Below are 27,267 nucleotides of genomic sequence, written 5' to 3'. Positions count from 1 at the left end.
TAACAGGGTAAAGCCTCCAGCCCAAGGAGTGCTGAGTACCAGTCATGTGTTATAGGGTTTATACAGCTCATAGGACCAGTGTCCCCTACCCTTTAGGTGAGGGGTGGGGAACCTTTAGCCTAGAGGCCTCCTGTATCTCTGTAGGTCCTCAAGTGTGGCCCTTTGACTAAATCCAAACTTCACAAAACAATCTAGGTCCCCAAGTGTGGCCCTTTGAACTGAATTCAAACTTCACAGAACAATCAGGGAGGATTTGTTCTGTGAAGTTTGGATTCAAAGGACCACACTTCAGGACCTAGAGGGCCACATGTAATCTCAAGGCCATAGGTTCCCTACCTCTGCTCTAGGTTATCTTAGAATGAACCAATTCTCCCAGGGTTTAGGACCCAGATGACATTCTTTCTTCATTCAGAAGGTTCATTTTAATGCAACCTAGGGATTCAGGAGGGAACACTGGTTTTTTTGTGGCTCATTTGTACTGTTACAGATGTTAAAATCTAGTCAAGGGGGTCGAATTAACTTGAGTACAGTATCTGTGATAGCCACCAGGGGTACTGGACTAAAGTTATTCCTCCCCTGTCAGCTGTGTATGCTCACAGGCTGAGTTTTTAACAAAATGTGATGTACAGATGGCCACTAACACTAAAAATTCCTGAGATGTCTCACTTCCCATCCCACTCTCCAAAAAATACTGCCAGTTTCCCTTTGGCTCAGAAGTCTCTTCACTATTTCCCCCTCTTCCCATTCAAGTCTAGGAGAAGGAAATGAAATATTCAATTATGGAAATTATTATGATAATATTTTACTACCTTCTCCACCCCTTCTCTCTATTTCCATATTGATTCAGACATACAGCATTTGCTGAACGAAGTTTTAATGTACATAAAATAAAATGCCTAGAAAAATAGAACTCTTGAGTAATGTGAAAATAGATATTGCCAACCACCTCTTTCATACCTTCATCCCTCTAGGATCTTTCCTTCAAACAGAAATTTCCTAGCTATACCAAAGGTCATTGGGAGTGGGGAGAGATGAGGAAAAAGGAAAGGAAGGACACAGCTTTTGTTCCCCTTCTCAGAAACAATGGAATTCAGGGAAGACTCTCCCCAGATCATCATTCAAGTCCCTAACAGGCCATCATAGTTATTTAAGCCTTCACAGAACTCTAGACCATGACGTGACATCTGTTCTCCCTAAGATGTTCTAACATCACTCAGTATCCCTTGTCTTTCAACCCCTTAGAAGTCTCAGTAGCAAAGGCTATAGATAGAGTCATGTTTCTTTGATCCTACCTTGTTTATTTGTCCTTACAGACCTCCATGCCTAATGCAGATGTTGCCACCACCAACACCATTTTGGTAGACTCCTTGACCACCATTCTGTTATGACCATTGGTAGGATTTCTGATGAATCTCAGAACATCCTAAATTCACTGGTAACCTACGCATGCTTATCTCTTTCACCTAAAGATTAGGGAAGAACAAAACATAACAGAGGTACCATTGGCCAGGTAAGGAAAGGTGCCAGCTACTCCCCAATTCACTCAAAAGAAATCCAACTGAACCTTTTCTAAGCACACTCAGATCCAATTCACAAATCATGAATCATCAGTCCATCTGTCTTTGAAGCCAGTTAAAAGGTTTTTTGTTACACATATTACTAACTTTGAGTCATCATGGCTGAAACCTGAATCCCCAAAGTTACCCATGTTGAACAAGAGCCAGGCAAGACTTGTCTGGTACAAATATCATACTACAAAGCCTGGGCATCAGATTGCCTAGTTCCCCCATTACATTAGGTTGAAATGTTATAAATGCATTCATTCTTTCATTTGTTATTTATTAAGCACTTATTGTGTGCACAGCATTGCTAGGTGCTGAAGGTGATACAAAAGTAGCACAATCATGGGGCAGCTAGGTGGTACAGTGAATAGAGCACCTGCCCTAGAAGAACTGAGCTCAAATCCAGCCTCAAACACTAGCTGTGTGACCTTGGGCAAGTTATTTAACCCCAAATGCCTTGCCTTCCCCCCTCTGAAATAAAAAAAGGAGAGAGAGAAAGTAGCGAAACCCCTCCACTCCAGAAGAGGGGATAAAATACATATTCTCAATAAAAATCAATTAATCAATTATTTTATTAAGTACCCACTATGTATCTGGTATTATGCTAACTACTAGGGATGCAAAGACAAAAATGAAATAGCCCCTGCTCTTGAGAGTTTAATGTTCCAGTGGGGAAGGAGGTGAGAGTATATAGATTCATAAATAGGTATATGAGATATCCAAAAGTCTTAGAGCAGTTATTAAGCTCTAATGTTTAAGACTTTGCTAAGACTTTTCGGATCGCCTGCATACAAGAGCCCTATAAGATAACCTTAAAGAGAACGTCTCGAAGGACCAGGGGAAACCTCCCGCTGAAGGTGCTATTGGAGTTGTCTTGGAGAAAACCAGGGATCCCCCAAAAAAGGGAGAGCATTACAGTCATGAAGGACAGCCAGTGGGGAGGAAGGGGAAGGGGGAAGCCCGAAGTCAGGATATGGAGTGATTTTTGTGAGGAATACAAATAGGCCGGCATAGCTGGACTGTAACGGTTTATGAAGGGCAGCAACGTATAAAGAACTGGAAAAGTAGTAAGGGGCCAGGTTGTGACCGGTTTTAGACGGCAAACAGAAGCGTATATTTTATCCTAGAGGAGATCCGGAGCCGGTAGAGGAGGTTGACACAGCCAAGGAAGTACTGGCTGGAATGTCACTGGCGAAGTGGAGATGTGGAGGTCCGGAAAGGTTTCCTGGAGGAGGTCGTATTTGAGGTGCACTTTAGAAAAGAGGAGCCCAAAGATTGAACTGGAGCACTAGGCGGTGGCGGTTGCTACTGCTGCTGCTACTGCTGGTGGAGGAGGGATTTAGAAACAGATCCTCCAGCCTGAAGGGTAAGAAAGAGGGCCGTGGGATTCCGTGAAATGCCTTCCCCCGAATGCTCAGAGCTCAGGCCGGTTCGCTCCACAGGCTCAGCTCCACAGGCTCAGGAGCTGAAGGGGATTCGCCTGGGCCACTGGGCTCGCTCACGCACATCCTCCAGCTGGCCAGGAACCTTGTGGCGCCTGCGCACGTGACGCTCCGCACTACATTATCTAGAATTCCCTGGACAGACCTTTGAGCTCCTGGAGTCCCAGCGATCTCTGCGGTCTTGGGTGCCCCTCCCGCGGGCTGGAGCGGAGTGAGTTCTTGCGGCAGGCTAGGGAGAGGCTGCTTCAACCTTGATCCCGCCCCCAGGAGAGAGCAAAGAATAGCTCCTTTGTTATGAGGGAGGACTGTCTCCGAAGTCTAGGAGAGAGCACTGGCGGATGGGGTGGGGTATCAAGTAGGTGATGTGAAAATACAAGATCACGATAAAAACGTGGATTTTTTTTTTTTTAGAAAAAAAATTGCTGTCCTCGCTGCTGTGTTATATGGCTTACAAAGAGCTCTCCCCACACCTTTTCAGGTGGATATGCCAGGATTATTAGACCCAGGTGAAAAGAAATTCAGCTTCAGTCAGAGATTATATGAGTTGTCTATATGTCTAAGGGTTCCTTCAAGTCTCTTGAGATTCTAATGAAGTGAGTCTCTACTACACATTTCATTTGTGGGGAACCCTGGAAACCTTATAGGGGAACCTGCTAAATGAGACCTGAGCTGTGGTAAAATCCGAGCAAAGGTGCAAATATCAAAAGTTCATTAAGATGGAGTCAGATGACATCTAGTCCAATCTTTTATCATCATCATCATTATAAAACTGGGTCTTCCTATCTCCCACAGGCTAAAGATACACTAGGTGGGGCTATTCATAGTCTTCATTCCACCCCTAAACCACACTGGAGTTTTGGCCTGCTCTGTTTCTGACCCAGCACTGATGTTGGACTGAATAAGGACAGACAGTCGACAGCCGATTAGAGCTAAGGGTTCCCAAGTTCAAGATCTGTCTGCCTCAACCTTCCCAGTAGCTGAGATTAGAGGTGTATGCCACCAACTCCAGCTCAACCCTTTCATTTCACAGATGAGGAAATTGAGACCGTTGGGGTTTAACTGACTTGCCCAAGATCACACTGGTAGTGTACATGTTGAAGATGAGATTCAAACCATCTCCAACATCAATGCTCTTTCCACCATACTACAGTAGTTCCCTATTTACTTCCTTTGCTCTAGTGAGGATTCTTGGTCAGGGAGAGACTGGAAATAAGGAGATCAGTTAAGGAAGCTAGTCTCATATAGTCCATATGACAGGTGACGAGAATTTGTAACAAGGGTAGTGGCTTTATGAGTGGAAAGAAAGAAATAGATATGAGAGATGGTATGGAGAAAGAATCAACAAGACCTGGCAAGTGTGACTTGGTTGCATCCTTGCCTTCCTTGTGACTTTGATCCAGACATATCCTTTGTCCCAACCCTTTTGCCTGGGCTCCTTATGCTCCCTAGTGTCTCAAGTTAGGCTCTGTACTTTCCTTGGTCAGGAACATCTGAGTTCAAATCCAGGCTTCAAACACTTACTAGGTGTACAACCTATGTGGTGTCTGTGATTTAAATGCTATCTGCCTCAGTTTCCTCAACTGTAAACAGGGATAATAATAGCACCTACCTCCCAGAGCTATTGTGAAAATCAATGAGGTAATATTTGTAAAGTGTTTAGCACAGTACCTGGTACACAGTAGGTGTTTAATAAGTGTTCATTTCCTTCCTTTGTGTTTATTGACAAAGTCCTATGACTCTGCTATTGCTGGCTACGTCTTCTAGGTGTAACTCATGGCCCCATACCCTCAAGCTCTGCCTTTACACACAGACCAGATCCGATCTTGGGCATGAAGCCCCAAAATATAAAATACTTTTTGGCTCATTATGCCACTGTGAAGGCTCTACAAATATATGTAACAAGCTCATCAGCTCCCAGGGTAACAATGCAAATATCTAGTCTGGGATGGATTTTTTCCACCCTGCAGAAAATGCAAAACACATAAGAGATTCACAATAGCCTGTAAACAGTCTTTTGCTTTTCCCTGATGCCAACTTCCTCCCAAAGACCTAAAGTATTCCAGACTCTAAAAGCCACCCAGTAGGTTGGATCTTTTTAGAAGTAAACTAGGCTTAGAGTTGCCAGAAGGGCAACCTTCCCTGCCCCCAACATTCTGGTAAGTCCCACTTCCTACAATTAGAGACATCCAAAAGTGTAATGGGATGCCTTCCAAAGTAGTAGGTTACCCCTCTCTGGAGGTTTTCAAGGAAGAATGATCACATTGTTGGGAATGTTTAATCCTTCCTCCACAGGATAGCATGGCACTGTGTTTCTTCTCCATGCTAAACATCTCTGGTTCCCAGAGGTATAACTAGAGGGAATTGTGAGATGGCCACAAAGTTGAGTACAGTTGCTCCTGGAAAGGAAAGAGAGTCTAGTCTAGATGCTGAGGGATGGACCACTGATTTTGGGGAACAGGTGTCAGGCAGGGGACAGGACAATAGGACACTGGCAACAATTGGTCCCTCAAGAAACTACCGCAAGTCACAAGGGCCAGCAGGAGATTCAGAGATCCAAGATGGTAAACCAGAAGACTGTCATGGGAAGAATGCATACCCCTCCATGTTGGCACCCTAGGGAAAAAAGCCTGGTCTCTTGGCCCCAGTTAGAGCTCTGCCAATCCCTGCAACTGTCTCCCTATAGGACAACAACATTCTTCATCTTCCTCTTGTGCATCATTCCTGCATTACCAACTGGAAATGCTGACTGGAAATGTCCATATTCAAAATAGAACTCTATCCTTTCCCCTAAGACCACCTTTCCTCCCAACTTCACTAATTCAATAAAGGACACTATGATCCTTCCAATCACTTTGGTTCTCAATTTCTGAGTTCCCAACTCTTTATTCTCCTCCATCCTTCAAAGCAAACCAGTTGCCAAGTCTCATTGGGTTTTTTCTCCTACCACATTTCTCACATCTGTCCCCTTCTTTCACTCACATAGCAACTGTATTAGTTCAGGAATTCCTCTCCTCTCCCCTGGACTGTTGCAATAACCCTCCTAATTGGTCTTCCTCACTCCAGTCTCTTCCAACTTCAATCTATCTTCCATACAGCTACAGTACTAATGATCTGCCCATGTCACTGTTCAAGAAGCTTCACTGCCTGCCTATTGCCGCTAGGATCAAATAGAAACTTGTTTACTTGACACTTACAGCCCGTTATAATCTGGCTCCAAACCAGGTTGATTTTCACCTGCCTCTCCCTTACAAACTCTCTATTATTGTCCAACCAATCTTCTGGCTGTTCCCCACACATGACATTCCATCTGCCACCTCTACCCTTTTGCACAGGTTGTCCCCAGTTCCTGAATTCATCTCCTTCTTCTTCCTCCTCCCTTCTCTTGGAATCTCCATTTCCCTTCAAGGTTAGGCTCAAGTGACATCTCTTCTGTAAAAAAGTGTCTTCTTGATTCTCCCAAGTGTTAATGGGGGAAAATGGACTTGTATTTATTTATTGATACATGCTGTAAGCTCCCTGGGGTCAGCTAGGTGACACAGTACATCTAGTACTAGACCTGGAGTCAGGAAGACCTGAGTTGAAATCCTGCCTCAGACATGAGTTGTGTGACCCTCATAAAGCTCCTTAACCTCTCAGCCTCAGCTTTCCCCTCAACAAAATGAGAATAGTAACAGCACCTACCTCCTTGGGTAGTCATGAGGATCAAATGAGATATTTGCACAGTGCTTGTAAACCTTAATGCACTAGGTAAATGCTAATTATGTTTCTGTCTTTGTATTCCTGGGGCCTGTCAGTGCCTGGCACATAAAAGATGTCCCCCAGATGCCTTGGCAAGGGTGATAAATGAGTAACTGCTCACATTTCGAGCATTTGTAAGATTTACTATGATCCTTTGAGGTAGGTCTTACAAGTATCCCAGTTTTACAGATAACTTCTCTAAGCCTATTTGCTTAAGCCACTTTCCCGACATACACAGAAGGTAGAGCATATCAGAGTCAGGTCCCCTGACCAATGACACAAGGTCAAAAGAGGCTCTTTCCTTTTCAGGACAGCTGTCAGCACTGACAGGGTGATCAGAACCTTTCTGTGAGTAGGGGCCCAGAAAAGAGAAGCATGAATTCTGGAGGCTGACAAAGACGCTTTGGAGTGTGGCTTCCCCTCAGGGCAGGGGTTGTCAAACCAGTCTGGGGTTGAATAAGGACAGGGGCCCCAAGCAAGAACTATGAGTTCATGTGTCCCCCTCTGCACACAATAGTCACTTATTGTTTGCTGAAGTACATTTGTGGGGGGAGGGAACTCCTGCTTGGTGAAGGAGTCATACATCTGGTTCTCCCCCTCCTCCCTCCTTATCCAAGCATCCTCTCTCCCTGGAAGGCCCCATCCTTCCATCTGCTCCTCCTGACAATTCCACTTTCCATAGGGGCGGGATGATTAGAAGTCCTCAGAGTGTTTCTTTGGGTCTCTGTTCAAAGTTTCAGCAGCAATGAGATCAAAGTTCACTTATACCACCTCTCTCTCTCTCTCTCCCTCCCTCTCTCTCTCTCTCTCACACACACACATACACACACACACACACACACACACACACACACACACACACACACACACACCAGGACACCTCCAGGTTTCTCAGATCATTTTAATCAATCAATAAAGTTAAATATTCCATAAAAAATATAAAACTTCACATTCACTTTAGATCATGATGACTGACAAACATACCCATATCCTGCTCACCCTATCTTATTTTCTCCATATTCCCAGTCCATTCTCTCTATCTACTCCCCCCACCCCATCCCCATCCCTTCTTCTCCCTCTCATTCTTCCCCCCCACCGCTAGACATCCAATTTATTTCCGTTATCTCCTAACTCCACATCAAAGAGCTAGAAGTTACCTTAGAGGTCACTGAAGCCAACACCTTCATTTTACAGATGACACACACACAAAGGAGACTTGACTTGCCCAGAACTGGGATTCAAATCAAGATCCAAATCCTCCGACTCAACGTCTCACCCTCCTTCTACTGTTGCTCCCCAGACCTTTTGCCTCCCTTCCCATGCTTGCACGTTCTCCTTACTCCCAGATCCCCACCTTCACTCCCAATTCCCCTTTCATTTCTATTCACCCACATGCCCACCCCATTCCCTTCCCTATTGGGGGTCAGCAGGTCACCACAGTCATATACACAAGTTTATAAAAACGTGAAACTAAGCGGACATAAAGGTTGCCACCCCCAGAACAGCTGCCAGCCACTAGCTTCCCAAGCACAGTGGGCTAGGGAAATCAGCCCAGAGGTAACATAATGGGGGGGCGGGGGGGCTGAGCCCAGAGTTATGCAGACATCTCCTTAAGCACACAAACACATACATCCACATATGCCAGGCAGACACACATAGCCAGGTTCTTCCATGCATTCTTAAACATATATGTGTGATCTAGGGGACATACCAGGAACCAGACTCTCAGAGCCCCATGTCTTAGCATATAGAGGTTTCCTCCATCAGGGAGGCAGATAGCACCCTACCTATACGTATCTCTCTCCCTCGGCATTTTACTCACACCTCTCAGGGACAGCTCCTTCTTCCTGGTGCCTGACCTCAGGACCCTGATCTGTAGCTTACACAAAGCCTGGGCCATTGAGGTCACAGAATGCTCCTATGTCCACCATCCCCTTCCTAGGAAAGACAAAAACCTGCAGATCCCAAGATCAGGGGTCAGGTTGGGGAACAGTCCATTTGTACATTCATATCTTTCTTTGATGGATGCTATCAGGTGATCTTAAGACCCCTGCAGCTTTCTCAATGTCATTGGTCACTGGGGATCATAGGATCAGACGTACTGAATATCAGAGCTGGACAAGACATTAACGACCAGCTGGCCCACCCTTCCCCAGCATCATAAAGGAAGAAAGTCTAGAAAGGGTATATGACTTGCCCCAGATCATTGCGGGAAGGCATAGCAGAGCTGATACTCAAACCCAAGTCTTCCTACTCCATTCAGTGCTCATTCCACTATTCCAGGATGAACTGACCCCAGCAGACATCTGTGACTAGAGGTTATTCGGTCCCCAGTGGTCACTCGGGCCTGGTGGTTACTTGGGTCCCAAATAACCCGATGTAACACAGTAACACATACCAGCAGCCACCCAAGCCAGGCCCCAACAGTCTCTTGAACCAAGTAGTCACTCAGCACATCTCTAGATGGATGTTTCATCACATGTGGCCAGTGGTGCTGTGGTCAGCAGAATGTGAGCTTGGTTTGGACCTGGGTGGGAGTCCCGTAAGAAGGATGGTGGGAAGCCGTTGAGGCTGCTGCCCTTTTTGGCCACAGCCAAGGCCAACGGGAGCCGCTCATCTTCTGGGGAGGGTGATGGGGAGGGGGGATCATGGCTGCAGCTCGTAGTCCCAGATGGAGGGGCCCCCAAGTCCAGCCCCACCTTGTTTCTTGCCAAGAGCTCCTGCTGCCGGTGTCGCTGACGTTGTCGACCAAGCAGAAGCAGGATCAGAGTAGAAGCCACTGCCCCCAGGATAAAGCCAGCCAGCCCAGAGCCTACAATTCGTCCACGGCTCTGGGGTTCCCCCCAGAATAAGTGATAAGTAGCCACTACTTGAGTAGTACCTCCCTCCTGGCATTTACAGGCATAGGTTCCCAGGGCACCCTGTGTCACTAACACCTCCAGCCCGTCCAGCCGAGGAATTACTGCATCTTCAATGAGACCCCCTAGCCGGTGCCACACACAGGTTGCCCAGGCTGATCGTGGGGAACATGGCAAGACCACATGTGCGGCTGGGACCACAGGAACTTCAAGAATGACAGGAAGTGCTGGAGACAAGGGAACAGGTGGACCAAATTAGGTGCCAAATCTATAACTGCTACGTCATCTTCTCCCCAGAGTTTCAACCCCATCATTTCCAAATGTCTACAGGACACATCCTCCCTGGATGTCACAGTGGCTCAATGTGTTCAAATTCAACATGTTCAAAACTGAACTCATCATCCTCCCTAACCGAGTCCCTCATTCTCAATTTCCCCCTTTCAGTGGGTAGTGCCACCTTATTTCTAGGCACCAGGGCTCAAACTCCAGTTATCTTTGAGTCTTCCCTCTCCCTCACCCCATCCCTCAATCCCAGTTAAGTCCTACTGATTTTACTTCCACAATCTCTCTCACATCTGTATCCTCTCCACTCAGACTTCTATTACCCCTTACCTGGACTTTATAACCCCCTTCTAAGATGTTTCCCTACCTCTACTGTCTCCTTCTTCATACACACTTTCCAAGAAAGCACATTAATTATCTCTACCTTCAATGTGTCTTTGCCACCTACCAAATAAAGTATAAACTTTAGATACAAGCATTTGAGAATCTCCACAATTGGATCTGAGCCAGCCACCTCCCAAATTATCACACTCCCTGTGCTTTATCTTGCAAACAAACTGGACTGCTCTCGATTCCCTCTTCTCATAGATCTTTCCCGTTTCCCTGCTTTGGTTCATGTTGTCCTCAAACCTTTACTGGACTCTTCTAACTCCAACAGAAACTCCATTTGTTAAGGCTCCTTTCTGATTTAAGGCCAAACTCAGGTGTCACCTCCTCCAGGAAGCCTTCCCTGGCCCGTTGCTCCCATTTCCAGTAAAAGCAATCTCCACGTCTTCTAAACCTCATAGCCCTTTGCTTGGCCCCTTCCTACCATTCATCCTGCTCTCCCTTATATCAAAGTTATTTGGGTACTTGTCTTTCTCGCTATTGTATTGTAATACAATTCAGATCTGAATCTATGTAATAGTTATTTTTGTATCCCTTAGTGCTGAACACAGCTTAAAAATGTTGGTTGAATTGAACTGAGAGAACTGGGCCAAAGAAAGATCAGGACCAGCAACAAGACCAAAGGAAGAAACAAAGGGAGGCAAATGAGGAGGTCTTTAAAGAGGATCATCCCTAGGGGTAGTCTGAGTCCAGGGTTCATGAGTGGCACTAGTAGACCCTTCAAATAGGTCCAAAACCAAGGTTTCTACATCCTCTTTCCTTTCCTCCTGTCCTTCAGCCATACATACCTCCAGTTTCCTTGGGGCAAAGAGAGGAGGCATTTCCCAACTCAATGTCTTGGAGCAGCCTAGAATCAGGATGAATCTCAGTTAAAAAAACAAACCATGGATACCCCCCCCCTTTGTTCCCATCATCTCTTTCATCACTCCCACCACTCCATCAGGACCCCAAACTCCCAACTACCTCCCACTACTTCCCCATCACCCTCTAGCATTATTCCTCATCATTATCTACTAACACTTCCCTATCATACCATCACTAACCCCAATGCTTTTCCATTGTCCCCATCACTCTATCACCATCCCTCAACTTTGTCCTATCATTATTCATCAACTCCATTAGCCCATCCCATCATCACCCAATCATCACCTCTCAAAACTCCATCACTCTCTAGATCACCTTGACCATTCCCCATTATTTTCCCATCACTGCACCCTTCACAATTCTCCCACTACCAACACTCAGGTCACCTTTACTGCCCTCCAACCTTCTCCACCATCATCTCTCAATAATCTATGACTCAACCCATAATTACTATCTCTTTTGTTCCTATCACTCCCCCAATCACTCTTGATAATTTCTCCATCATCCACTAATCTTCACCCCCCCTTAATTCCCCCTCATTGCCCAGTCATTCCTATTTTCTTTCCAGACACCCAAATCACCTTCTTTTGTCTCCCCATGGCAGCCCCAATTTTCCCCACTCTCCCCAATAGCTAAAATCACACACACACATACACATACACACACACACGTTCCCATAGAACATCGCTCCCTTTGTGAACTCCATGCAAAACCCACTCTTAGATAGAAGGTAAACAGACCCACACCTTGCCTAGGAAAAGCTTAAATATGATATGGAAATTACCCCTGTGGGGAGGGGATGACAGACACACAGACTAGAGGAACAGAGACAACAGACAGATGGACTAACCAATAGATAAGAGATGTGAGATGGAGAGCTTGGCTGACAGACTAGGCAGAGAAAAGAGACCACATTGGAAGGGCAGAGGTGACAGATAGAGACATGCTGAGAGTACAGAAAAACTCAGAATTCAGGTCACGCTCACCCCTCGCCTGCCCCAATGTGGGTAACACAAGCCTTGAGCCGGGAGCTCCAAGCACAGGCTGGGTCTCGGGCCAGGATGCACTCTCTACAGCTCTGGAGACGGCCACAGTCTGTGATATTTACCTGTGTCACCTCAGAGCCAGAGCCAATCAGGAGCCAACCCTGAGGAAGTCAGGAAAATGGAAAATGGTCCAGCCTCAATTAGACATGTGCCAAGGTGCCTCCCCCATCACAGTCACCAGGCAACTTCCCCTGAGGTTCATGGGCAACACCCATCCCTCTAAAGTCTGTTGAGTATGAAAGACAACTCACATCATGTAGCTGGAGAGTTTCAACTGGTTGAGGCTCCAGGAATAAGGTCAGGTCCTCAAGGATGCTGAGCTGAGAGCCAATCCGTACTGCCCGGTGTAGGTGTCCATCCCCTGGGGAACAGGTGGGGGCTAGAACACCACTATGTGCAGTGTGTGTATGTGTGTGTATGTGTGTGTGTGTGTGTGTGTGTGTGTGTGTGTACAATTGCCTTTGTGACATTGTGTGGTACTGTGTAGGTGTAGACATGTCACTGTGTGTGACCATGTCACCATAGTCCAGGTGACCATGTACCCTATCAGAATACTCTGCCCTCTCCTTCATTGAATGAACATCCATGGCTGTCCTGTAGAAGTGTGATTAGGCTTGGACTATTGCAATGACCTTCTTAATCAGAACCCCTCTGTACCAATCCATCCTCCATGCATCTGGCAAACTGATATTCATAAAGCACAGGTCTGACCATGTCACTCGTACTGTTCAAGAAGCCCTGGGGACTCCCTGTTGCCTCTAGGCCCAAAGACAAATTTATCTTCTTGGTATTTAAAGCCTATCCCAGTCTGACTTCAGCTGACCTTTCTAAGCATATGATGTATTACTGTATGGTAGAGTCAGACAGGCATACTCCATGTTCCTCATCCAAGACACTCTACTCAGCTCTCAGCTTTCTGTCTCTTCATAGGTGGATCATCCTCCATTCCGGAATGCACTGTGCCATCACCTCTACTTCCTGAAGGCCCACACAAGGCCTTCCCTGATTCCTCCAGGTGTTGGCCCTCCCCACTGAAATGACTTTTTATTGACTGCATATATTCTGTATTTACTTATGTGTGTGCATGCTCTTTCCTCCCACAGAATATAAGCTCCTTGAGGTCAGGAACTATTGCTTTCATCTTTATAGCTTTAGCCCTGGGTATATGGAATGAACCTAAGAAATGCTTAACTGTAGGATCTAGAACTATGACTAGTGGGGTAGAGGATGGGGAGAGGAGCTACAGAGAGGCAGATGTCAGCTCATCTTAAGGACAAGCTTTCTAATGACTTGGGCTATCTGATGGTGACTTTCACAAGTCACTGAGTTCCCTATTACCAGAGATACTCAAACAAAAGATGAATGACCTCTTCTCAGGGGTGTTCTACAGGGGATTCCTTCTCAAGTATCAGATGACCTAACTATTCTCCTAAGTCCCTTCCAAGCCTGAGATTCTAGCATTCCAGGATTCACCTGTCCCCAGGTAGAGTACATCATACTCTTCTCCAAACAAGCTTGGCACTCTGTGAGCGGCAATCCGATGATAGACTGTGTTGGAGGTAACCAGCAGGGGATGGCCATCAGCAGGGGACACAGGGCGGTCCATAAGAGGGTGGTCCCGGACAAAGGTGAGAACTCGGTCAGGCAGAGAAAGTGATGAGCCAAAGCCGCGTAGCTTCATTTTGTTGGTAATGCACTGGGGAGTGGAGAGAAGAAGGAAAGAAGTATGAGGAGGAGCTATAGGGACCAGAAGGTGATAGGAGTGAGGAAAGGCCTGGGAGGAATTTCCTGCAAGACTTACAGGGTAAGTCCCTGTCCTCCCCCACCTCCTCCCCAACCCTCCACCCCCACCCTCCACCTGCTTCTAGGCTCACCATTCCAGGCCTGGGCTGGGGGACATCATCATCCTTCACAGGCATTCCCCTATTGCAGTCATGTTTGAACTCCCTAAAAGGGCCACTCATTGATGACCGGATGTCTTGGGGGTGGAAGGCACAAATGGCAGAAATGGAAACCCCATCCCTGAGGAACAAGAGGTCAAGAAAGCCAGATGTTGGGGTGCTGAATGGGGATGAACTATCCCTGGGGTAAAGGAATGGAGTGGGAAGTTAGATGGGATAGGGAGGGACACTGGGGACCCCGGAGAAAAAAATTCTAAAATAAAGCACTAGAGACAAGAGAGCACTAAATTATCATTCCATAAATATATACTTAGAGAGAAAAAAGTTTTTAGAGATCACTTAGTTTAACCTCCTCATTTAACAGATGAAGAAACTGAGGCCCAGAGGGATTAAGCAGCCTGCCCAAGGTCACACGAAGCAAATGGCAGAATTAGGATTCACACCCTGTTCCTTCAATTCCAAATCCAGGATTCTTTCTACTGTACCCTGCTGTTTCCCCCTCAGTACCTCCCTCCTCACCACTGGGAGGAGAAGACCCCATAGAAGAGGGGGACCCCTGTGCCAGGCTTCATTCGTAGGGTGGCCACATCCTGCAGGATGCTGGAAGTTCGGCCATGTGTGGGCCCCGGACACAACAGCTCAGCTTTCAGAAATGTTGTCCACCTCCGCTGGAGGGTCTTCAGACCCCCAAGGTCTCCCTGGTGGCACAGAGATCATTATTTGGAGTCAGCAGTATTGGAAGTTGGTACCCCCAGATTCCTTCATCTCAAGACAAAGACAAAGATACAAATAGGAGGGTAGAGACAGGATTGACAAATAGATGTTGAGACACAAAGATGTGGAGACACATGGGGTCTCCATACATGGGGAGGTTAGCTCTCCAACACCTCTACCCAGACTTCCCACTTTCAGGATTGGGACAGCAAAAATGGAGAAAGATGGCATGATGAAATCATGATAAGAAGGCAGTAATGACAGGGACCAGGGCAAGTGCATTGGAGTATTGTGGGGGAGTAAGGATAATACCCCTACAAAGACTCTCCACTCCCAGTTTGGCAGAGACAGGACAAAGCAAGAGGAAGAGATAGAGAGTTGGTGGAAATGCCAAAGTAGGGAGTGAGAGCAGATAGGATGGAACAAAGCCTCACCGCGCACACACGAGCCACACGGGGGACCTTTATTGGTTGGTACATGTCAGACTCTCGAGCCGTCTCCGTGAAGAAGAAATAAATTTCAGTATCTCCATCCTCCTCCCCCCAGTCAGTTGGGCTCAGGGCTACAGCTGCCACAAACTTTGGATCTAGGGAGATAAAAGACTTCAGGTACCATGCCAGGACACACCAGACCCCTTTACCACTTCTGATTCCCCTCAGTTTTTCTTCCTAGGGCCCTCCCTCTTCTCCAGACCCAAAGATCCTCCCCTCTTCTTCCACAGCAAGGATTCCCCTAGCTCCCCCTCTGCTATCTCCCTACCATTTAGCCAGGCTGGTGTGATCTCTGTTTGGATCCGCTCTTCAGCTGGGCCTATGGCCCGAGAGATAATTGGCTGTGTCCCCAGAAAATTACTCATGCTGGCGGCATATAGGAAACCCCCTAAAGAGAAACAAATGGGGAGATTGGAAGTAAAGATGCTCTGGGGAAATAGTTTGAGGACAGAGATATTGTATGGAGAGTGATTAGGGACAGAGACACTCTGACAAGAGTAGGGGGGCAGACATTTCTTCAGCAGAATGGTGGGAGGGACAAATAAATTCTTGGAGCACTCTGCCCCCCACTTACCGGTCATTACAGCAGCCGACCGCTGGGTTGGCTCAAAAGGGCATTTCCCTCGGCCACTTTCTAGCCTTTCAACCTGATGGAAACTGGATACATCCTATGGCCCAGAGAGCAGTGACAAGATCACATTGGAATCAGTGTGGGGGTCAACACAGGAGGTCAGCACAGGGGTCAATGTCCAGTCAAGGCATAGTTACAGGGCAGGTCAACGTTAGATTATAAGGGGAGGTCACAAGGAAAGGTTAGTTTGGGGTTGGGGGGGCTCAAAGGTCAGTATAAAGGTCACAGGAAAAGGTCAACTTGGGATGACAGAGAATCTGTCAAAGGCAAGGGGAGGTCAGCAAAGGAGGAATTAATAGAGAGGTTACCAGGAAAAGTCAGTGGAGACATCAAATGGGGTTATAGGGAGGGCTCAGGTGATGGAAGACACCATCTTTCCACACACCACCCCTTGTCCTTGTGTCCCAAATTTTCTTCTTCCCATCCTGAGTATTTCCTCTATCCTTGCCCTGCTCACCAAGTAACTTTTGTCTACATAAGACAAAGGGCCACAGAGTTGCAGACATGAAGTCTGAACACTTCTGAACACCATCATAATCTGTGTTCAGTCCTCATAGCCTCCATTGGCCCCTACACGAGCCTTCTTCCTGATGGGTCTCCTGCACAGAGGGAAAGGAAGGAGATCCAACGAGGATAGATAGGGGAAGGGAGATCAAGAAGACCAGGAGTTTTAACCCCAAGGTTAACAAACATGCAGCTTCAGATAGTCTCCCAAGAACCAAGAAAGTGAAGTTGAGGTTGAGCTGAGCTGAGAAGGGTAAGACAAGACCAACTTACTGAAAGTTCAAGGCATTCCAGGGACTCCTTTTGAAAATAATCTTCCTAACGAATATTTCTGGCCATCCTCAAAAAACTTCAGTGATTCCTCATTGTATATGTGATAAAATACAAATTACTTGGCCTGGCATTCAAGGCTTTCCACAATTTGGCTCATTTACCTTCCTGGAAATCTCACACTTTTCTTTCCTCAGCCAAACTGGACTCCATCCTATCCCCTCCTATCATCCCCACTTCTCCTCCCTAGTACTGACTATCCTCCATGCCTGTAATCACTACTTCTTCAAATCCTTCTTTTCAAGGGCCAGCTTGGGTACAACCTTCCATGAAGTTTTCCCTGAACCCTATCCTCCACCCAAGCTGAAATCAATCTCTTCTTGCCTAAGTCACACTGGGGCATTTTGGGTGAGGCTCTCCTTTGTACCATCAGTCTACCTTCAGTTTCATCTGTGGTAAATTATCTGCATGTATGTTAGATTTCCCTCATTCAATTGTAAGCTCCTTAAGGGTAGTGACTTTTTTTCTTCCAATCTCTGGATCCTTTATTACATAAGAGGTACTTAATAAATGTCTTGTATAATTGAATTAAAATCTCCTATAACTTGAAGCCACTCTTGGCTTGTTATTTTGGCACTATCTGTAAAGTCCTCAGGAACCCTGAGGCAAGGCAGTATAGTGGAGAGGGCAATGGTCTGGATAGCCCTGGATTCAAATTTTACCTCATACACTTACTAGTTGTGTGACCCTCGGCAAGCATCTTGATTGTCACCTGCCTCAGTTTCTTCATCTGCAAAATAAGGGGGTTGACCTCTAATCTGAGGTCCCTTTCTAGCTCTAAATTCATGATCCTACAATCTTTTCAGGGGCAGTGGGCTTACTTTGGGACAGAAGGAAAGACAGGAGCAGATGTTGTGATGACCAACTTCCATTGCACAGTGAGAGGAAACAAGATGATAGAATTCTTTTGGGATGGAGGTCAAGCATCCATGCCTCCTACAACTGTTAGTTGCTCCCACAACTATTACCTTAGTTCTCCTGTCCTTTGGCCATCCCTTGCTTACAGTTACCTTACACTGGCACTTTACAATAGTCTCCTAACAAATCTCCCTAAAAGGTCAGGCTCTTCCTCCTCCAATCCTGCACACTACTAGAAGAAAAACCTGAGTTTCTATCCTGCCCTTGACACATACTAGCTATTAGACCTTGAACAAATTATTTTCTCTCTCTAAGTCTCAATTTTCTCATTTGTAAAACTTCACTAGCTGTCTCATGGGGTACTTGTGATTACATCTTTAATGTTATAGAAATGCATTCTTAGTCCTAAGTCACAACTCTGATCATGGTCCTTCCCTACTTAAAAACCTTCAGTAGCTCACTAGTACCCCCTATAAAGCCTTAAATGCTTCAGCCTGGCATTTGAGGCCCTTGCTTCCTAATCCAGCCCCAGTCTACCTTTCTAGGCTTATCTTTCACTAGTCTCCAACACAAACTCTATGTATACTCATCCATTCTGGGCATCTTCTAGTTCTCCAGGTACATTCTCCTCTTTTCCATATCTAAACTTCTACCTGGAATATCCTGAATAAGCAACCTTACAGGGCAGCTGGGCCAACCCTTCCTGGTAGCACATACCTCCTTCTCTATAAGAGCTCCAATATGGTATCAAGTAGGAGACAGATGAAAATATCTAGTAGAGAGAAACTCACCATCCCATCAAGCATCCCTATTCACCATCCCTATTCAACTCAGAGGCAAAACTAATTATTAGGACTTTTTTCCTGATACTAAACTGAAATTTGCCTCCTTGTAATTCCCTCCTCTTTTGCTCCTAGTTCTGCCCTCTGTGGTTAAGCAAAACAAGCCTGACCATCATCCACATCATAGCCTTTCAGATAGTTAAAACAGGAATCACATTTTCCCAATCCCAAGTCTTCTCTCTTCCAGGATAAGCCATCCTAGTACCTGCAACTAGCTTCCATTCTCCTTTCCATCTTACCTACCTACCCAGCTTGTCAGGGTCCTAAAACATGGCATCCAGAACTGGCCACAATATTCCAGAGAGTCTAACTCTCCTTTGCCTTGGTCAGAGTCTATTACTATCTCTTTGTGCTGACTCACATTGAGCTTAAAAGTTATTAAAAGCCCAGGATCTTTTTAGATAGCAATATGAATTGCTATCAAGCCACACTTCCTTCACCTTGTCCTTATATAGTTGTTAGGGTTTTTTAAATTCCATATGTAAAACTTGACAAACCTTAGCTCATTCTAGTATTTATGCTTCCATACTATTCTACTAGGGTTAGAAAGTTCTTTTCTCAGACTTGTTTGATTATGTGCCCCTATATCCATCTTTTATAATTGTCCTTTTCATAGCTAGGCTCATCTAAAAGCTGCCTATGCAGTCACATCCATCTCCATGGATGTCATCCCATTGTCTTCCTTCTCATGAACATTTGTCATTATATCATCAAAATTTCAGTTTTAAGAACTTCCCATGCCTTTTGAGTTGACTTCCCTTGCAGTGTCTAGCCATGGAATCACAAAACCCTTTACAAAAATGCAGGTAAGTGGCAGCTAATAAAAGGAGCAGGTGGACTAGTCTCCGTAGTGGGCTGGACAATGGGAGGGGCCTGAAGGCTTTCCCAAACCTAAAAGTAAATCTAGGAGAATATGCACTGACAAATGACTCCTCAATTCACGGTGGCAATGGTGGGGTGGACATGCTAGCAGCCCATCCCTGAGAATCAAAACAACATACAGCAGAGAGATACAGGTAGAGAAAGAAATTGGGAATACCAGGTGACAGGGAAGTGATAGTACAAGTGTACTGCTGAGAGGATAGTGTCAACCTGCTTCAAATGGAGCTGCTTATAAGACAAGGGGAGTTAGTGTCTTCAAAGATACAAGCCCTAGTCCGGCATGGAAAGGAGAAGAACCTTCTGGCCAAAGGACAGTTGTTTCCTTACCTCCCTTGACTGGTATTGTACAAATGTTAACACCATTTTACTATAAGGAGGCTGAAGCTCAGAAGGGGTCATGACTTGTCCAAGGTGACAGCTAATGTCAGAGCAAGGATTCCGAATGAGGTCTCCTGACTCCAAGTCCTGTATATAACCAGGAGTTAAGACCAACTAAAATAGGCCCAGGTGGAAAAGATGATATGATTCCTAAAGGAATTGTATTTGTGTGTGTGTGCATGCATCCATGCATTTCCACTCATTGGCATTACTATTCTTTTTTCCATCCCAAAGATATCAAGTCAAATAGCTAGGAAGCATAATAGATGAAACACTGTCCTTGGGGTCCAAGGACTGAAGTTCAAATTTAGCATCTGCTACTTAAAATCTGTATTGTCTTGGACAGTTCCCTTCTCTCTGTTCTGCATTTTCCCCTGCTGAAAAAGGAGAGAACTCTAAACTTGCTTCTAACTCTAAATCATGTGATCTAAACTAGCTAGAGTTCGGGACCTCCAGACTGTGAGGGAAAATAACCAGCAGGTACTTTTGCAGCCAGCCAAGAAGAGCCTAAGAGAACCTACCTACTCAGTAGACAGAATAGAAGAGATATAACCCTGAATACCTCAAGAAGGAAGTGGTCTAGAAGGCAGGACACAAAGTCTGAGAGCAACAGGAAACAATGAGGTTGAGAATGGACAGATAAATAATGGGAACAGGAAGCCACAGCATTTTCAAGCTGAGGGGCCCTTTCAGACAGCCCTCCCCCTCCAGATCCCATGAAGGTAAATGAAGGGGTAGGCATCACTGATGTAAAGGGAAAACACCCCCAGAAGGATGGACAAGGATACTGCTAGTAAGGACTGGGAATCTTCCCAGACCTGGAGGAAAGGCCAACTGTAAACCAACAAGACTTCCTTCTAATCATCTTTGCTAAACTACTATACATTCAAAGACCCTTTACTCAAGAAAGCTTTTCCTCTTCCCTTGTACCATTGTCACACAGGGTGGTCCATCTCTCTCCTTTGAGGCATTACGTTGGTTCTACCTGAACCCAAGAAATAATGTGAGGAACAAAATAGGAGGTAAAAGATATAATATCAGACTTAGGCTCAGTTCAAGGGAAATCTTCCTAAAAAGAAATCTGTCCAAGGGTGGAGTGGGATGTTAGAGAGAAGAAATGCTCAGGTACCAAGTCTAACTAGACATTTCTAAGTTGTATTGCAGAGGTTATGATTTCGATTTCTTTGTCTTTTACCTGAGCACTGGCAGCCTGAGACACTGAAAAGAACACTCCTCCTTAGAGTGAGGAAACCTGGGCTTGAGTTTGGATTTAGACATGTGCTAGTTTAGACATATCTTCTGTACACATCTAAGTTTAGACATGACATATACTTGACCACATAACTATGGGTAAGTCAATAAGCTCTCTGATTGTACTGCAAATTGACTCCATAGAGCCACAGAAAGGAGATATGAGCAAGGGTCAGGCGGCATGGCATGGACATGAACGATAGGAGTGAAATGAAGATGGAAGCAAGAGTTGGTAATGGGGATGAGAAAAGGATGCATGCATAGATGGATGGTGATATGAGGACTAAACCACTGGCCTTCAAAGTCCTAGCCTCTCGTTAACTCTATATATCCAGTAACCCTAACCTCTATTAGCTTCGCTCCAGTACTATCCCATACCTGTGTTGTCCCTGTGTCTTCTCCCACATTTCTCCCAGGTACAACTCAAGATGACTCCATGTTCTAGTTGCAGCACCATCCCTTTCCCATGCATCCCTCCCTTTCACATTTCCCCTCTATATCCAATCACTCACAATGATCCCGCACTGTGGGTCGAAGGCAAAGGTACCGCACGTGAGAAGGTGAGAGGCATTGACCATGGCAAGAATCCGAATGTAATTATGACAGTCAGCCTGAGAATCAAATGTGTCAAACAAAGACAGGGTATCAGAGATGTCAGAATTAACTGGAAGCACCAGGGATAGAGATTTTGAATACAGTCAGTAACGATGAGAGACAGTTAGGGGTCAAAGAGGGTGAATGATAGAAAGGGGTATCCAGGGCATCAGTTAGGTAAGGTTGGTCAATGACTGAGTCCAGTGGAGCTAGGTCCATTGTGGAAGAGTAAAGTATGGTCAAGTCAAGTTTTTGGGTTGGAGATTGAGTTTATACTTACTTCCTTTTTGCCCTTCTTTTTACAGCTCTCTCTGTGGGTCTCAGGCACTGGCCAGTCAATCTGAGGAAGATTTAGGAGTAACTACACTTTTCCCTAGGTTTCCTAATATCCCTCCACATGGCCTTTTGGGACCAGAACCAAAGTAGATGGCCAAAAGGTCTTGAAGTTTGGGCTTCTCAAAGTCCCCCAAGGGGGCAGGGTGCTGTGGTTTCAATGGCCTCCTGGTAAACATGATCTAACACTGTCCAGAGTTTCTGTGAGCCTCTTCCAAATGAGTATGCATGCTCTCAACACCCTCTCATGGGAAATCTATAACACTTATTGGCCACACACCTCCATCCCCCCAGTTTGCCAAGGCCTCTTCTCAGCCCAGTCATGAATCTCCTTCCCTCCTCTGTGACCCCTTTGACTAGCCGAAGTCCCACTACACAACTCTACATCCTAGAGCTTTTACATGCCATGAGGGCTGGGTTCTCCCTCGTACCCATCTCTCACCTTTTGGACTCTCCCCTCTGTGAGAGGCAGAGGCAGAGCAAAAATGGCATCCCGGGCACCCACATAAAGCATGTTGGAAACAGGATCCACAAGGAGGATAGAGTAATTTTGGGTCAGAGGAGTGGAGAACCGGGTGAGGAAAGGGTCCGCCTCTAGGGAGTAAAGAGGAATTAGGAGGTAGAGCAAATATCTTCAGTCATCTGGCAAAGCCAGCCCCATCCTGCCTGATTACTATACCTCCAACAGTCCAATGTCTGGCAGAGGTCTTAATTACCATTTATTATTACAATTACTATTACTTTTAAGGTGTTGTTGCACCTTCACTCTTTTCTCTACCTCTAACCCTTCCTTTACACTGCCTAAATAATCTTTATTATGCATAGATCTGACAACGTCATGCCTCTTCTCAAAAATCCTCCATGCTTCCTATTTCAAACTCCTCTGCCTAGAATTCAAGGACCTCCACAATCTATTGTCACCTTACCTCTTCAGTCTAATTCCACGGTACTGAACTATATACTGTGTCCCTGAAACACACTTTGCATTTCCTCTCTCACACTGTTCCTTATGACTGGAATTCCCACCGACCCCCCCCTTTCACCTGTTGAGATAATATTTGTAAAGCATTAGCCCAGTGCCCAGCATACAGTAGGCACTTAATAAATGTTTGTTCCCTTCTTCTTCCCCTTTGAATTCCTACCCAGTTTTAAAAGCCCAACTCAAACACCACCTCTGTCACAAAGCCTTCCCTGTTGGTAATGACTTTTGCCAACTTCAGAACTCATACAGCATTTTATTTTGCTTCTCTGATATACTTATCACATAATGCTGTATAATGTATGTCTCCAGTTCTCCTATTACATTGTACACTCCACAAGATAGGGGCCTATACTAATCACAATAGCTTGGAAACAGTGGGCACTAAATGACTATTTACTGAATTAACACATGAGTTGAATGAATGTTAACTGCCTGTGGAATATTTAGGTACACTTGAGTATGTATGCTATCCCCAGGTGCTGAGAGCAAAGCAGCAAGGAATTCAGCATGCAATCTGGCCAATTACTTTTTTCTATACAACTATAGCTCTTTATTAAAAATAAAAGCACAAATACCCATTCATCTCTAATTTCTCCTCTTAAACACTGTGGCACACCATAGGAAGCAAGGTTTAAAGGAATGCATTTTATGTTAAATATGTTAAATGCCTTCTCTCATTAAATCATCCCGCATTATTAATTACTATGCAGTCTAACTCCAAAGTAAAAAGGAGACACAGAAGAGTTACTTGTCACTACCTCTTGAGCACAGTCTTGCTCCCTGGGACTTCACTTGGCACTCTTGTTTTGAAGCTCTCCAATATCCCAATAAGGTAACATTGGGTAGCATAGATAATGTTCGTTTCTTATTCTAGACTATAAGACTTCATTTTACCTAAATTACCCTAATTTACCCTAGTGCTGAGCACAAGTACTAGGAAATTAAATGTTTGTTGAATAGATGTGACAGAAGAGAACCCGTTAACTTTCTCCCACTGATTCTTGGGGATTGTTCCTTCCCCCAAATCAGGGGCTTGTGCTTTGGACCACTCCAGGCATTTACACCTTAAGGCAATATCCAAAGCTCACTAATCCTCCCCTGTATACTTGAATTATGCTCCTGCCAGTGGCTTCTTGCTTCATCTGGACCTCTAGGCACTGAGCAAGGCCTGTCTCCCTAGGTGCTATATCTTGGCTTTTCCTTCTGGTTTAGTCTAAAACTGCAGCCTTACCCTCTGAATTTACTGTACCTGCATACCCGCCTACACAAAGTGATGCCATGGTTATAGGCCCTTGTTTACACACTCCATTCCATCAGCCTAGCAGAGCTCCCAGTCCTGGCCCCATCTGTTCAGCCCTGTCCTACTGCCACCTTTGACCCAGTGCTAACACTAAAAAATGGTAAAGAAAGACTGCACCTATGTTCTGTGTGTACACACCCATAATTCTGCAATTGTTTTCCCCTTCCCCCACTCTCAAATCAGAGAAAAAATTTTCTCTAGAAACTACCTTGCCTTACTGTAACACTCCTTTTCCTGTTAATCTTTGGAAGTCAGAACGGCTGGAAAACTTATTTTGCTTAAGATTATGTAAGGAGGTTCATTAATAAGCCTAGCACCTCCCAGTCCTTTCCAACATTTTAAAAGAGATCTTGCTTTTTTCTCTAAACACCTTAAAATACTGCTGCAAATTGGATGGGATTAGGGAATGGAGGGTTTGCAAGGCAGGAATGGGTTTTAGACAGGGGTCTTGGGAACTTGGAGGAAATAAAGAAATAGGAGAGAGTTCCGCATGCCCAGGGACAAGGGTGCTGTGGGAATAATGCAGGGAAAGGAAAAGCAGAGGCACAGATGTGAGTGGGAGTGGGGGATTCTAGGCTCAGAAGAGGGAGGGGTGGGGTCTCACACACACGAATTGGAGATATGAGGGGCACAGCTATCGTGGGTGTGTGGTTGAGAGAAATACACGGATGGAAGATTTCTAGTTTCAAGAGAGGTGGGCGTTGTGGGAGGGAGTTCTGAGCAGCACAGGGATGTGGGAGACATAGGGATGAGGGAACTCTGGACAACATAGGGATGGGGGGGGGGCCGGTTATGGGCAATTTCCCTGCTCAAGAGAAAAGGGTTTCTAGAATAGGGACTGGGAAGCTTCCGACTCGGGGCGGGAGGTGGGGGGCAGTCAGGGATGGGGGAAGGTTGGTAACATAGGGACGAGGGAGTTCGCTCATCAATAGAAAAGGGTTGAGAACATAGAAACCTGGAAATTCCCTGCTCATGAAAAAAAAATGGTTTGACAACACAGGGAGGGACGGGAGAGTTCCCAGTTCAATAGAAAAGGGTTATAAGAACATAGACGAGGCACTCCCGGCTCAAGGAAAAAAAAAATGATTGGGAATATAGGGCGCGGGAGTTCCCTGTTTAGGAGAAAAGGGTTGCGAGAAAGGATTGAGATGGGGGGTGTCCCTGATCCGTTGCAAAGGGAGGCAGAGGCCAGCCGGGCTCAGAAGAAATGGGGAGGCGCAGGATTGAGGGGGATCGGGGAATTACGGGGGATCGCTGACCAGGCGGGGCTGGGGTGGGGAGGAAGGGCGGTGGCGCAGCACCTGCTCTTACCCGAGGCTGTCAGCGAGGTCCTAGGCACCGAGTACAGCACGCGTCCGAGCCGGGGTCCGCTCCAGGCTCTAGCCGAGGCGCAGCTCACCAGCAGGACCAGCACCTGGACCCGCAGCGCAAAGCAGGGCGCGGCCCAGACGGGAGCAGGGGCAAAGGCAGGAGCAGGAGGCTGCTGCTGACCCGGGCGGGGCCGGGCGGGAGACACCCGCATCCTGACCCGTTGTTCGCCAGAGCTGGGTACTCCCACGCCGGCTGCAGCGGGCCCCATAGCGCCGCCTCCTGGCCTGAACCTCGGGCTCCGCCCTGCGCCAGGTCCGACTGGGCCCAGTTCGGCTGTCCCCGGCCCTGTCCGCGCCCCTGACGTTGGCCGTTGTCTCCAGACTGAGCTTGATCCACAGGAGGCGCTTGGGGTAGATACGGAGTAAGAGCTTAGGCTGAATCCTGAACCCCAGCCCTGGCTCCGCCCCCGCAGGTGGTGCAGTGAACACGCCCCTGGAACACGGCCAATAGCAAGCAGCCTTCCCTGCGCTAGCCAATTGAGGCCTGGCGAGGAAGGCGGGGTTCTCTGTGGGCGGGCACTGAGGCCAGGTAGAATCTGGGAGCAGCCCAGGTGGAGGCGGGATGGACTAACCCTGGGGATGCCCACCAATTTAGGCAGGAGATCTAGAGCCTGCGGAGATAATGGAGCGTGGCTTTTACAAAGACAATCCCTGCGCTATTCATGAAATAAAATCTGCTGAAATTCTGACATATGGGGCTGGACCCAGGCTAGGAGGGAGGAGGGGAGGGAACCAGTTTCCACTCTGACCATTGGCAGGGGTCGCGGAGCCGAGAGAGGAGGAGCTAGAAAGGAGGGTTCCTGAAGTCAGACTTATGGAGTCCCATAGGCTTCATGGTACAGCATTGGAGGAAAGTGGGAGTAAAATAAGATATAGATACAATGTGTGTGTATACGTTTTCCCCTCTTGGATCATAAGTCGGAGGGTTTCGTTTGTGTCCTTTTATCCCCATCTCATAAGCTGTGCCCAGCATATACATGTAGCAGGTACTTAATTGTTGATTGATTGATTTCAATATACTTCTATGCTCTGAGCAGCATTCTAAAACTTTAAGTTGCAGAGAAGGAGGGAGTTTCTTGATTGTGGAGTTCCCTATACATATGAAATTATAGGTTCCATTTCTATCCCCATCCTATGCTTTTTAAATCAAGACACACTTTTTTTAATTTTGGTCTTTATTTTCACTCTGAGAGGAAGTTTGGGAGCAGATTGTGGGGTTCAGAAGTCAGGAATACTAACTCCAGACCATCTTTCCTCCAACCAGAACCAAGGTAAACAGATACTACCAGAATTTCTTAAAGATAGTGCCTTCCCTCTATCTCCAGTTTATTCTGTTTATGTTTTGTTTGTACAGTTGTTTGCAAGTCATCTCCTCCATTAGAAAGTAGAGTTTCATTTTGGTTTGTTTTTGCCATTCTTTGTATCTCCCTTGCTTAATATAGTGTGTAGTAATGTATTGTTATTGTAGGTGCTTAATAAATACTTGTTGACTGTCTGACAAAGAGAGTTTAGCATGGCAGAAGTTAAAAACTAGAAGAAACCTTGAAGGACTCTTAGTCTACCGACACCTAAATACAACACCTACTATAACACCAAGTGGTCATTTTAGCTTCTAGTTGTAGATCTCTACTGTGGAAGACCCCTTGATCTCCTGAGGCAGCCCATTCCATTTTTGAACAATTCTTAATCTATCTCTCTGCAACATCTACTCTTGGCTCCTAATCTGA

At 46.0% G+C, this 27,267-nt stretch overlaps 1 protein-coding gene across 1 annotated transcript; it reads right to left on the bottom strand.

Moving 5' to 3' along the window:
* Window positions 1-7,861: 7,861 nt before the first annotated feature.
* Window positions 7,862-25,919, bottom strand: SEMA4F (ssemaphorin 4F). The gene is made up of 14 exons (XM_072619894.1): window positions 25,482-25,919; window positions 22,331-22,482; window positions 21,836-21,895; window positions 21,474-21,572; window positions 15,860-15,953; window positions 15,554-15,673; window positions 15,229-15,380; window positions 14,600-14,778; window positions 14,054-14,201; window positions 13,653-13,875; window positions 12,431-12,540; window positions 12,120-12,280; window positions 11,058-11,116; window positions 7,862-9,827 (listed from the first exon to the last, which is right to left on the bottom strand). Exons 1-14 carry the CDS (start codon window positions 25,747-25,749, stop codon window positions 9,202-9,204), a joined length of 2,451 nt encoding a protein of 816 aa, XP_072475995.1. The 5' UTR covers window positions 25,750-25,919; the 3' UTR covers window positions 7,862-9,201.
* Between the last annotated feature and the right edge of the window lie 1,348 nt (window positions 25,920-27,267).

The sequence above is a fragment of the Notamacropus eugenii genome, chromosome 6 (assembly GCF_028372415.1).
Source record: "Notamacropus eugenii isolate mMacEug1 chromosome 6, mMacEug1.pri_v2, whole genome shotgun sequence".
NCBI classification, from domain to species: domain Eukaryota; kingdom Metazoa; phylum Chordata; class Mammalia; order Diprotodontia; family Macropodidae; genus Notamacropus; species Notamacropus eugenii.
Note: the sequence above shows the minus strand (reverse complement) of the source record. Positions and strands in the feature narration are given on the sequence as shown.

What these genes read in the sequence shown, in the direction of transcription:
- SEMA4F (XM_072619894.1), bottom strand. Translation starts at nt 25,749, where the DNA reads ATGGGGCCCGCTGCAGCCGGCGTGGGAGTACCCAGCTCTGGCGAACAA. An exon ending in ACCCACAGTGCGGGATCATT is followed by an intron (nt 15,954 to 21,473) that starts GTGAGTGATTGG and finishes TCTGGGCCATAG; the next exon opens with GATGTATCCAGTTTCCATCA. An exon ending in GGGGTCTTCTCCTCCCAGTG is followed by an intron (nt 14,202 to 14,599) that starts GTGAGGAGGGAG and finishes CTTGTTCCTCAG; the next exon opens with GGATGGGGTTTCCATTTCTG.